General features: G+C 40.1%; 1 protein-coding gene across 2 annotated transcripts in view; it reads left to right on the forward strand.

The window, feature by feature from the left end:
- The window catches only part of ZC2HC1A (zinc finger C2HC-type containing 1A), a 275323-nt gene that overhangs the window by 127208 nt on the left and 135291 nt on the right, over positions 1-12824 (forward strand). The window contains exons 7-8 of one of the 2 annotated variants that reach the window (XM_086965913.1): positions 2662-2770; positions 8432-8551. In XM_086965913.1, coding sequence (XP_086822039.1) covers positions 2662-2770; positions 8432-8551 — 229 coding nt within the window. The remainder of the gene's footprint in view (positions 1-2661; positions 2771-8431; positions 8552-12824) is intronic. The other variant, XM_086965914.1, reaches the window with a different exon arrangement.

Below are 12824 nucleotides of genomic sequence, written 5' to 3' on the forward strand. Positions count from 1 at the left end.
TACTACAGTCCAAGAAAGGTCCCACCCTGTCATATGGTTATGAATCTTAGCATTGCACTTAACCAACATGTCACTAAAATCTACCAAAAGGTGCTGCAGCTACCAAAAACCTCGTCTGGAGCCCAGATTCCCCTGGAGCTTGGTCTTGTAAATTATTCTTTACAAAGTGTGGGAGCCTTTCTTAACCAGTGCCACAAGTTTAGGCAGGCTAGAGCTTGCTCACTTGAGTCCCTGTTATGTACTGACATCAGCATCTGTATCATCAGTGGGTAACACCATCCATGTTTTTAATGAATCCCCGCTAAAAATGATCTGCAAGTGAACTATGGGCTCTCAACCCAAGTAAAAAAGTAAGCACCAAGAAGCAAATTCAACTGGGCTCCAGTTTGTTAGACAGAGACATTAGCCAATGGAAATCACGTGTGGGCCGTAATTAAATCCTATCGGTTGGCCCCACCTTGCTTACACATACTCATACATTTTTAGCGCTTAGGCTGTGTGAGTGGCTTTTTGAAAAAACATATTCCTACCTGGCGGTGTACTTCAGGCGAGGTTGTGTGTAGCGGCTGTGGACCGTGAGAGGTATCTCTGATGCATGTGGTATGCCTCTGACCAGCATTGTTGGACTTGCATAGATCAAAACTGAGGCCTGGACGGAACAAACTGGGAGTCCGGACCTTTAAGCAGGGTATCATCACAGCCTTAAATCCAGAGAACACTGCTCTAACCATTAGCTTTACGATCTTTATCAATCCGGCATATCGCAAGTTCAAGCAATCCATTAGTATCCATAAAATCACTGGAAAATAAGGTAACCGCCACATGTGGTCACAACAATTGGTTCCCCAAAAAATTTAGCTGCTGCTTCAATCCATAACGTTACATAAAGAGAGTGGTCCCAGTACTTGGTATGTAATCAGAACAAGGAATATCAATACAGGTATATATGTATACAAATATAGGAACACAAATGCATATATTTTGATTGGCACACTGTTATTTAATCACAATGTGCCCCGAGGTGTAATATGTCATATATATACAATACATTGTTATAATAAGAATACATTAGTGCCCCAGGGAGTGGAGGAGTGGGATCGGGGGGGTAAGTGAGAAAAAAAGGAATGTGGGAGGTTTAACACAGTGACCAATGCTAGTCCTAAATTTCAGAATAAATAGGGTGTTCAACCCTGGCATATCGCAAATTCAAGCAATCCATTAAATCACTGGAAAATAAGGTAACCGCCACCCGTGGTCACAACAATTGGTTCCCCAAAAAATGTAGCTGCTGCTTCAATCCATAAAGCGATCAACCTCCAATTTAAGTTAATTACAAGGAACCAGGCTAAAAGAACCAATAGTTAACCTTAGACTGATCTCTGCTACTGACTAGCACCATTTTACATGCATCAATGATTTGTTCTGCAGAGTGCCATCTGGAATCCCATGCGGTGGCAACATGCTGTTTATCTTTGATTTGCCTACAGGTTTTCTTACCACTTCGCAGTTCTCCAACTTTCTGGTCTTGCCGGACTGTAAACATTTACGTATTTTACAATAACTCTGCTCCAGTTTTTACAATTTGGCTTCCTTACTTTAGAAGGGTCTTCTCACCAAGTGTATATTTTAATATATAAATGTTAAACTTTTTGCCTGGGATGGGAGCAACGAAGCGTAAATTGTTCAATTACTGTTTCTTAAATAATGACCTTATATATCCAACAATAGTCCATCAGTTGTTACCCTTCACTGAGCTCCCTCGTAATTACAATAGCACACGTAATAGGATGTCTTTTTTTAAACTTCTACCCTACGCTAGGTGTTGGAGATCATGCTCTGCTAGTTTGCTCATGGGTTTTATTACTTTTTAATGTCCATCTGCACTTGCACAGTGATCTTTATCCTTTTAAAAAGGTTGTAAGATGCAGGTCGCAGTTTTTGGTTTTTGGTTTTTTCTTTTTCATAATATAATAGAAGTAATATATGTACAGTTAGCTAAAAAAAAAAGACATAAGAGAAATAACCTGTATTGAAAGTAAGATTATTTGCTCAAGGATTGTCCTTTCAGGTCGAATACTCTCTGCTCTTAGACAATTATGGCTAACGTGACTAGTAATTAGAAAGTTATATAAAGTTTAAACCATGCAGCAAGGTGTAATTATTGGTATAACTATTTATTTTTGTTTTGTTATGTATCATATGCTGCTTTTAAGATCCTGGAGATCAAATATAGCTTATTGTTATTGTTGTGTTCAGAACAAAGTCATTTGTGAACTCAGAACTAAGGTGTTTGAAGTGAACTGCCTGTAATATTTCGAATCCAACAGAGATAGCAGGATATTGCACAAACTATTGCCTACAACTCAAAAAGATGCAAGCAGTTGGTCTCAAGTAAATAACCTGTCCCTTAAAGTTGCTGGCCTCATTCCAGTAATGCTGCACAGCAATGTGTACACTTGTTTTTTAACTCCGCTGCAGGCTACTTTTAAATGTGTGCATGCAGCCTAGTGATCAGGGATTTCTCATGGTTGTAAAACATTACATTTTTGTATGAACGATAGAAGACTTGTTGTCTTAGACATATTTAAACAAGATATAAATTTGCAGTTTCAATTACTCTCAAAACATCACTCTTTATACATTTGCTTCAACTTTTGCTAGGTGTACCAGCAAATAAGCTTTCTGCTACAGATGGGTCCCCCGGAACCAAACTTCAGACAATGTCTCCAGCTCACCGAAATGTTCGAGGAGGAATTAGTCCACAATCTGGGTAAGATTACATACACTTTACGACAAAGACTTGTGATATTAAAGTACCTTGTCATTGGTGTGTTATAGACCATTCGTATGCGCGTACAGTGTAAAAAAAAGCTGCAAGTGGTTTGCAGCTAAAGCATGATTGAAGAGAATCTTGGTAAAAGTTGAGGAGAGACTATATGGATGAAGCATATTGGCACACAAGAAATATATTTATTGATGCATGACACTTGGACACATTAGCAGTGAGCGTTTTTGAGTAAGTGTGCAAATCCCTCCTCCTCCTTTCACTTCCCACAACATGACTCCCTACTCAGTTCTGCAGGGTTCCTCAGAACTTATAGACTGTATGTTGCTTGGCTTCTAATTACAGGACTTTTACCTGCTTTACCTGCTTTACCCATGTTATTTTTCTAATGAGAGGAAGACTCCAGCCAACAGTTGCCTGATCATGAGCGCTTCCTCAATTTCTGTCCAGACAAAAGTCTTTAAATAGTTTTTTTGTGTTCACAGGACTTTTTTTTACTTTGCTTAAGAAATTAAAATAGCAATAAAACACATCGACCTTAAGCGACTCCCTCTGACTTCTCTCCCACTACGGTCACAGACATAACATTAATTCCATCACCTTTAATATACATTAAGTGGCATTACAGACTCATTATATTGCCTTCGTAGTCATAGTATAATTCAATCAGAGTGGAAAATACCAAGTTGAATCTGCCCCAGCTGTATAAAAAAGGGTGCTTACACTTAACGTTAGTGTAAATAATGGAATGGTAATTTTGTTTTGTTTTGCTAGGAAATGTTCTGTAGCTGGACTGCAGGCGAAGCACGATGTGGAAAATGTGCAACTGGTTTGAAATGACATTTTGTGCACTCAGGCGACCAGTCCATGTCTGAGAATGTTCCCTAACTTGTTCTCAGTCGGAAACTCTTAAAAGTCTTAGCTTCCCTAGTTGAGTGGGACCCAAAATGGGATGTATCTGACTTTGCATGACCTATTGGACACTTATTGCCAAAATAGTTGAGATTGCTGGAGTAAATGGCCTCTAAGAAAATCACTATTTGGTTCACCAGTCTCCGTGAAAGTTTTTTTGTGACTTGCTCTTATTCTTTCAGTCAGGATAGAAGGCATGGTTAAGGGTTCTCCAGAAAAGCTGGATGAGAAATGATCTACGTACTAGAATTAGTTCCCCCTAGAAACCACAGAAGATACTCCTCCTGGCATAAACATCCAGCGAGCTAAATCTAGTCCCGGAACATCCAATTCCCTCCTGCAAGATATAAGACCTGGCAACATGGTCAGCTTGGCCAACAACTGATTCCTTGACAAATCTATGTTATCTGTCCAATGTTGGAACCATGATTAATTCTTACCTCAGACTTTCTGCCTCCTGTTTAATTATTCTCCAACTAAAAATATGTAGAAGCGATATACTCTGCCTTGACTCAAGCAGATCTCATATACTCCAGCTATATATTCACAATATTGCATCAAAACACCCTTCAAACCAGTTTCCAATTGACAGTGTCTCTAAGTACTATGGAGTTCCAATCGTCTGTGGGATTAGTCTTTCTTGGTACTCTGCCATCACCAAGGCCTTTTGTTCCTGGAAATACGTGCCAGAAATCTTGGTCAACACCACCTACATTCAGTCAGTAGATAAAATGTACTACTGCGGATGCTTTCATTCTCAAGAGGACTCAATACCAGATCCTGTTGACTAATGGGATTCAAACACCAAACAAGTTATTGTACAGAAAATGTTAGTGACCGGACCCCTTTCCTCGTGTAGATATATTTGCACATCATGAGCACCTGCATTGTCATCTGGCATTAAACTAGATCATCACATCCGATGCTGCTGCGAAAATATCTCTGCATTTTCATGCGTCCATGTTGTCCGTCCATCCACCACTGAATCTCTGTTTGAGCTTCCTCTGAAAGTCTGGTCCCCTCGTATGACAGATCCGTTATGAGATAAATAACCAAGAACCTCTTTAGCCCCACTACACTGTGTAAGGGCACAGAAATGCTGCCTGGGTTGACGGGGCCAAGAACCCAGCAATTGTCTTCAGGAGTCTCAAGGAGAGCAGATCTTCCTTTATGGAGGTTAACTTGGCATTGAGGAGCAGGAGGGGTTTCCAACACTGAATCAATCAAAGATCCTAAGAATTCTATGCTCTACTTCAGAACCAAGTAGCCGCATTCCTGCCTGCTGGTGCTCCTTGGACGCTGCTGGAACTTCGCTGGGACTACAAATCACGACCACCACTGCGTGCAAACGCGCACAAAAAGGCAACGTCGGCCTGCAGCCCTTCGTAGCCGCATTTCTGCCTGCTGGGTCTTCTTGGACACTACTGGAACCTCGCTGGGGACTCCAAATCCCAACCTCCACTGCACGCGAACGTGCACAAAAAGGCGATGCCGGCCCTCTGCGCTGGAGGCTCGCAGGCAAAGCCAGGCCAGGGGCGGGTCCATCTACGTCCTTCATAGCCCGGAGGAGGCTGGGCTGGGCCCCTCTAACATCTGAATCCCGGGTATTTAGAGTTCTCTTCTTGAAGGTACTGTAACAGGGTTATTAACGGTTTAAGGCATCTTAAGACACACTTTATAACCATTGTGAGTAAACCGTGGTGTGGAGTAGTTGGAACACTTGACGCCTTCATAACGAGGACTGAGTCTGTTCTTACCCAAGAGATCGAGTTAACGGAGCTGCGGCTCTTTGGACTCCTTGGTCTCACAGATACGATCCTCTCTTGGCACGAATACTAACTTCCCTTTAATTCCGCCACAAACTTCACCTGCACTACACCTTGCACCACCCATAAACTTGTCCCCTCCTCCCCTTATATCGAAAGGGCCCAACGTAGTTACCAAGGGCCTGGTTGCTAAATCTCAGACAGACGATAATACTGGTGAGCCAACAGTGAAAAAAAGAAGGGGTGGTGGACTTCAAAAATATAAGCCTCTGAAAGCGTTTCAAACTGGCAAAGTAAGAGGGAATGTAAAATCTGAACCTGAGTTAATTCCTATATCGAAGTCTTCTAACCCTGCCACACTGTCTCCCCGGGTGTATGACCATGATTTCTGTAAGAGTCAAGACTTTGGTTACCGTGCTTCTAAAGCCTCATCTACTTAAACTTCCTCAAGTTGAGGAGAGACTTTTCTGCATCAAGGCCATGGACATAAGCAACCCTCCCCCCTCTCCCTATCCCCCTCATTCTAGACATCTTGGCATAGGCTTGGGCCCACTAGTCCACTTGGAGGCTGGGTTTGCCAATCTGAATCTAATACTGTGAGGAGCCATTCATGTCAGACACCCCATCCAATTAGCAATGCGAGAACTCTCAAGCTCTCTGCTTGCTCTCACTGCCAGAAGCCCCCCTCACAGTCCACTGAGTACTTGGCTAATTTGAGGAAACAAAGACACCTCTCACCCACATGCCCGCACCACTACAAACAGGTCAGTAACTAACTTAGGGGCAACAACATTGGGGAGCGGAAGAACCAATGACCTTCTAAGCCAGAAAATACTCAATCGGAGACCGTCCGCTATCACAAATCAGTCTCTGCATCTTCCTCTGGCTGCATCCCCTCTTGTATTGGTCCTGGGCAATGTCCCGATTTTGAGGGAGGCCATGTCTGAACTGGGGTGGCGGAGTGAGCTAAAGAACGGTGATGGATTAAACGCAGATCAGTTGACTGGGGGTGAGTGTTTGTATTGTCAACGCTCCGTCCATCACCACCTTTGGTTTTTCAATGTCCCGATTTTTAGGGAGGGTCAGGTTGAATCAACCCAATTAATGGACAAAGCCCTCCACTGGTTGTCTTATCATACAACCAGTCCGGTCAGTTGGTGGTGCCCATCTGGCAAGTCGAAACATAATGGCTAGGAGGGGAGGGTGGTTGGGGTTCATCCCCAAAATCAATGGAGGGTGACTGCGTGGTAATACATTTTACCAATCCTTTTGCGTCGAGATCTGTCTTAGCCCAATTGTACAGAGCTCCACCTAAGGGCCTACAGATTACAGCACTACCTCTGGACCACTTCTACAGGCCCCTCTCATTGTCAACAGTAAAGTAAAGGTTTCCCTTGGTAAGTTTCTTCACTAATCAAGCCCACATTTTGATATTGGACATTTACGCTAAACAAAATATAACAGAAACATATATGTAAAAAACTTATTTCAAATGTATTATTCTTATTAAAAACATAGAAAAATCACACAGTAAAAACATATATAAAAAGTACAGTTCTACTTCACACAGGGTTTATCAACATAAAATACTCCCTATACAAATATACTAAACAGTGCCCTTAAATTCATCAATGGAAAACACAACACCGGGGAGAGACAAAAGGTTGGGACAGTATAATTTGTCATTGAAATTTAACTCATCAGGTATTACAATCTCACAGAACCAATCCTGGGCGCTTTCAAATCTTGCGGCCTGCAGGTTTGGCACGGTTACCCAATTGAGCAGTTTATGTGGCGTCGACTCATTTAGATAGCTTAGGGTTCAAATTTGTGCCATCTTTTAAAAGACTATTTCTTTATATGTCTCTCTCTTGTTAGGCGGCACTGGTTGGTTGCCTTGTAGTGTATAAACTCCTTTATCTCATAATTGTTGTTGGGTTCTTCTCAGTATTAAACCTCCTCATTGGGGACTCTAAGGGATGGTCTGGGTATTTGATGTGGTCTATTTATATGAATTCCTCATTGGTTACTTTGTTCACCTTTGGCACGAAAATCTAGTGCCCTTCTCACGGCGATCACAGGAAGCACGAGGGAATGCGGATCGAGAGTGGACCAGTTTTGAAAACTATACGAAACCGGTATTTTTCACCTTTAAAGCCTTAACTGTTCACTCCGTTAAGACGCCTGAATCTTGCTAACAAGATAAAATTGAACACGGATAGAAACCAAGACCACACAAGGGTCCTCAGTAGTGTGGAAACCAGAGGGCGGAAAAATCATTGAGCTACAATCTACCCAGCAGATTTTAATTCATCATTTTCGTGCCAAAGGTGAAAAAGACATATTACTTGTTAAAAAACGTAACGAACTAACGCGGAAAATAAAGCGCATCACAGCAGTGCGGCTGGACGTGGGACTACACGTTGCCCCACACTCCAGGTTGATCAGAAATTACCGTGTCAATAGGGCAAGACACGCATTCCAGCGACACACGCATTCTTACAATTGACAACACATTTGGATGAAAAAGGTGTGCAGCCGGTTTCCCTTTTTTACTGAAAAGTATCTCACGTTGCCCTATTTTCATCTCCTCATTTTTGCCAAACTTTACTCCAGGCCATCTTTTTCTTTCTGTATCAGGCAAAGGTCTTTGTAGTTTTAAACCCTTGCATCTAATAGGTCAGTTTCCACACAAACCTCTAAAGCTAGACTTCTCCAGTAGCCTGTCATAGAAGTTACTGTGTCTTGTTGGATCTTTCTTTTTAACCAGAGGCAACCAGTACGTTATGAAACAATGCGTTAAGGAAGAATTAGTTATAGGAAGTTCTCTAAGTAAGTAATATGTTCTTTCTAAAGATTAATTAAGAAAACACATGCACTTGTTGATTTATCACAAGAATTTATTTGAAATGTGTTATTCGCTGACTTGGAGTTCTTCTTACGAGTAAACCTTTATATATTTTAATAGTAAAATGGGAAAATTAGGTCCTCCGCTGCGAACTGGAAGAGATGCACAAGCATTGCATGACAGTGAAACCAAAACAGACAGTGCCGTCAAAAGACCCAACGAGTTATTACCAATTAATAAGTAAGTATTACAACTGAGAGCGGCTGATACCTTTAAACATGATGGTTCAGAAAGGGTGTAGTTCCAATATTATGCTTTTAGGAAATAAACAAAACACTTGGCAATGCGGGCCCAGGCCTAGGACCTTGTATTTGCAGAGTCTGGTAAATATACATCTTTAATGTACACAGTGGTCAGACTATTGCATTTCTTATTTCACCGTCCTTCAGGGGATAATCTTTATCTAATAAGAAATGTTTGTTGAAAAAGTGGCACTTTGAAAATGACAAATTTGCAAGTTAGCAATCTTGAATGTGTTTCCTATTTTGCCTCATGTAAAGTAGGCCAAGGTGAAATTTCAGTTATGTCTATGTAATCCACATAATTCCTGCCATGTTATGTTTATGTCGAACTTTGCGAAATTACACCACGTGGCGTGTTTGGGGGTCATGGGTTACAAAGTCCTATTGCTGTAGTACCAGAACAACGCAAACGTACAGAACTAGAGTAGTTCTTGTTCTCTGCACTTATGTTTTTTGCGTTTTTTTTTTATTTACTAGCACATCCTTGGATCTATTTTGGATGCAAGGATACCGTTTGTGCTAAGAAAAATAAGCCAAGATTTCAGTTCTGCGTAATTTTACCACGGATAAGGAAATTGCTTACATTTTGCACATCCCCAGTGTAAGCTCTGTTCCATCTCTGACCCAGAGCTCTCATCCAATTCAGTCTGACTTCTTTGTAATCTCGTTCTATAAAACAAACGTTAATCCTGTCCATAGTAACATTCTAAAGATAACCAGCGATTTATCTATTTACTTAGTTGTGTAGCACAAACCAACCAGAGTTCTTTAAATGTAAGAATAGGAAGAAAACCCTTTTAATCACAAGAAAATCTCAACAGTTTATCATTTCTAATCCTGTTCCTTGTCGTGGACTTTATGAACCAGGTGAGGGGAGTCTGTTGTAGTGAGTTTTCATTGAAAGGAGGTGGAATATGTGGAAACATCCTGTCTAGATATGTAGGTTACCTTTCTTTGTAATATATACATTTTTTAGCTAAAAAGAGATTAATCTTTCCTTTGGCTTAGTCTTCCCACAGTATCAAACTAAATACTGTGCTGAACAAAATGCTACACTTTTTCGTTAACATTTGCCCAACATCATGTGCCGCATATGACCTCACTGTGCGCAGAAGGTTGATTATAACTGGGACCTACGTAGTAGCACTAGAGAGCGAGATGTGTTAATTCTAGAAATGTCATATTTTAAGGACCTTCTGGATCTTTGTATAAGACAAAACATTCCTCAAATAGAAGTGAGAAAAAGTCTGTTCCACTCTTAGTAATTTCTTTATTTTTGTAGCTGCCAAAACAACAGTATTGGCATAACTAATATTAACCTCTTGTCTCAAACACCTGAAATTTGAATAGAACTAATGCCTGGTATGGTAACCATACTAGTGTCCATTCAAAGTTTGGTTTTATGAAAACAAGGATTCCTAGCCAAATTATTTTCGAGAAATTGTATTGGCGATACCAGAGCCGGTAAGCTTAACACTTTAGTCAGCAACTTGAGTGAGCAGCTGCACCCTCCAATTCCTAGAAGCAACTACCACCAGTAGGGTGCTCACACCTAAACCCCTTGAAACTGAACATTGATAGGTCATAAATCCCACAGACAGATGTAATATATACAGGTAGGGAGTTGGAAACTGGTAAGGTGATAGATACTACAATGTTTAAAGAAGCTTCTACCAGCATGAAATGTAAGGAGAGGTTCATCAACCTACCATTTATTCATCCAACGTCTTCAACATTGCAACTATCATTCCTAAAGTTTGAGACTATGTAGCTGGTCCAAAATTGGGGACGAAGCATTCTATCATTAAGGGCATCATCCTGCACCATCCTCAGGCATATGGTTCTGTTCCCCACAAACCCCTGGTCACTTCATCTAACCACCACCAAGCCCTTGATTCAGTATTCCACGATCAGTATCATGTTCCCAGTTCAAAATCTTTTTGCACCTGGGCAGTTTGCTAAGGTGCCAAACTTTACCATTGATCGATTTGAGAGAGTTGGAATTGACGTTTTCCACTCATAAGGGTTTGGAAAATGTATTAACCTCTCAAGCTTCTTCCTTAACACCTCTACTTTCAAATCTTTGTTGTTGATATTGAGGCTACTTTAGAAAATCCAAGCGCTAGTCTGCCAAAGCTTAATGGTCATTCGGCAATTATAAATCTGAATGTATGACAATACAGGCGTATTAGATTGTTCTCAAATCAGTTTATAAATGCATTTATAAAGCTTCACATTTGTCGTTTACAAAACCAATTTGACATTAACTATGCCCAAAAAAGAACATTGGTGCAACCTGGAATGTGACAGGACAAAATATTTGTACCTTCAAAAATACCTATATCTGGGAGTCACTGTACTTGAAAAAGGTAACCAGAAAGTCAATTTACAGGCAATGAAATACAGTGTCATCTTTAAAATTTTCCCTCTTCAATCTCTCTAGGAATCTAGATGGTCCAATACTAATATCATTTTTCAAGTTCAAAAAATCTAAATGCTTACCATAATGAAGCTTTTCCTGACGAAACAAACTTTTGGCTGAATTTAGAGCAGAGTAAGGTTTTCCGAACATTTTCCTTCTCCAGTCATCAAGCCAAACTCAAATTTTTAAGGAATATTTCTTGATTGATGAGTAAATAAGTACAAATTGGGCTTTATTACAATACTGGTTTAAAATAAAACCAGCTGAGACTAATTGTTTCAAAAAAAGAACAAATCTGCAACAAATTCGTAAAAAAATTTGTTATCGAGGCAGATACCCCTTGGCACATTGCAATGTCATATGGGTGAATAAGGGAAATCGGGAGCACAAGGACATTGTCACCAAAATATACTTAATCCCAACGGTCAGCAGTACTACAAGAATAGGAATGTCAACCCTCATCCCCAAAATACACAAAGAAAACAAATTCTCTGAGCACATGCAATAGTTAAGTCCAAAGAAAGATGTACTCCAGTTGTCTTCCAATTTTAGTCATATCTTTTTTTTAATCAAATGTTATACACCAGGCTCGCTGTACCGAGAGACGCCTGACCGTACTCTGGAGGTGGCATTCTATTATAAGACAACTTGGTTCTATTCACTTTTATTCTTATATACTCGTTGATTAAAACTGACATGAATTGGATATCGCAGATACAGCCACTCATTGTTTAGGAGCACGTCGAGAAACTACAGCCCTGAAGAAGTCGTAGGGTGACTAAACCCAAGGACGAAACACGTGTTGGCTGGTGCGAGGCAGGTATCACATTCGATCAAAAAGATTTGACAAAGTGGAAAACGACTGGAGTGCATCTTTCTTTGGACTTAACTATTGCATGTGCTCACAGTATATGTTTACATTGCAATGTCGGCCATTCTTCAAGAGTTAGGAACCTTAGAGCCTAGGGATCAGGAACTTCCATAGAACAAACTTTAAATGCCACTTGAAGAAACACATCTGCATGAAGTCGGGACACAAATCTTTAAAAATGTCATTACCTCGCACATTCAACTTTGGAAGTGACCAACGCCAACTATGCAACAAATGAATTTCAAAAATATCATACTGTATCTATATCGGGGAACCCTTTGACTTAAATATCTATGATTATGCTTTGGGCTCCATGAGCTAGGAGGAACAGAACAACAATGAAGCCAACCCAACTGTTTTGGAAATCAAAAAAGGAAATCCTAGCAAAGATTATATGTAGATTATGATATATAAGATTATATGATTATATACACAAACTGCTTCGACTACTATTTTACAAGAAATCAAGTCTTCGATCTTGCAAAGAAGCTTATTTCTCTGCTTTAACAGTGCAGAAGGCATCTTGATAAACAACTGTAAAATATATGGATTTAGGACCTAACTTGCTGGTTGTTCAAATGATAGACTATTCATTTATTGAGTGAAAGGATGCATGATTTGTTATTCTGTGACTTTAATACACGAGTTGATAATTTTTCATCTGAATTATTTATTACATTTTATTATATGATTTTAATTAAGTATCAATAAATTATCTTACTCACTTCCTTAACACAATGCTTGTGATAATAGTATTCTTATAAGCAGCCTGTCCCTTAATGTTTGCGCTAGTAGTAGTTGTGGACCAACTTCCTTGCCCTTCTTATGTCATCCTCACCAAATTATCCATAGTGAAAGATTTTTTTTCCTTTTAAGCTCTTGAAGGTGCTGAATCCAGTCAAAGTTGGTTAACTTGGT

The sequence above is a fragment of the Lissotriton vulgaris genome, chromosome 4_1, assembly GCF_964263255.1.
Source record: "Lissotriton vulgaris chromosome 4_1, aLisVul1.2, whole genome shotgun sequence".
NCBI lineage: Eukaryota > Metazoa > Chordata > Amphibia > Caudata > Salamandridae > Lissotriton > Lissotriton vulgaris.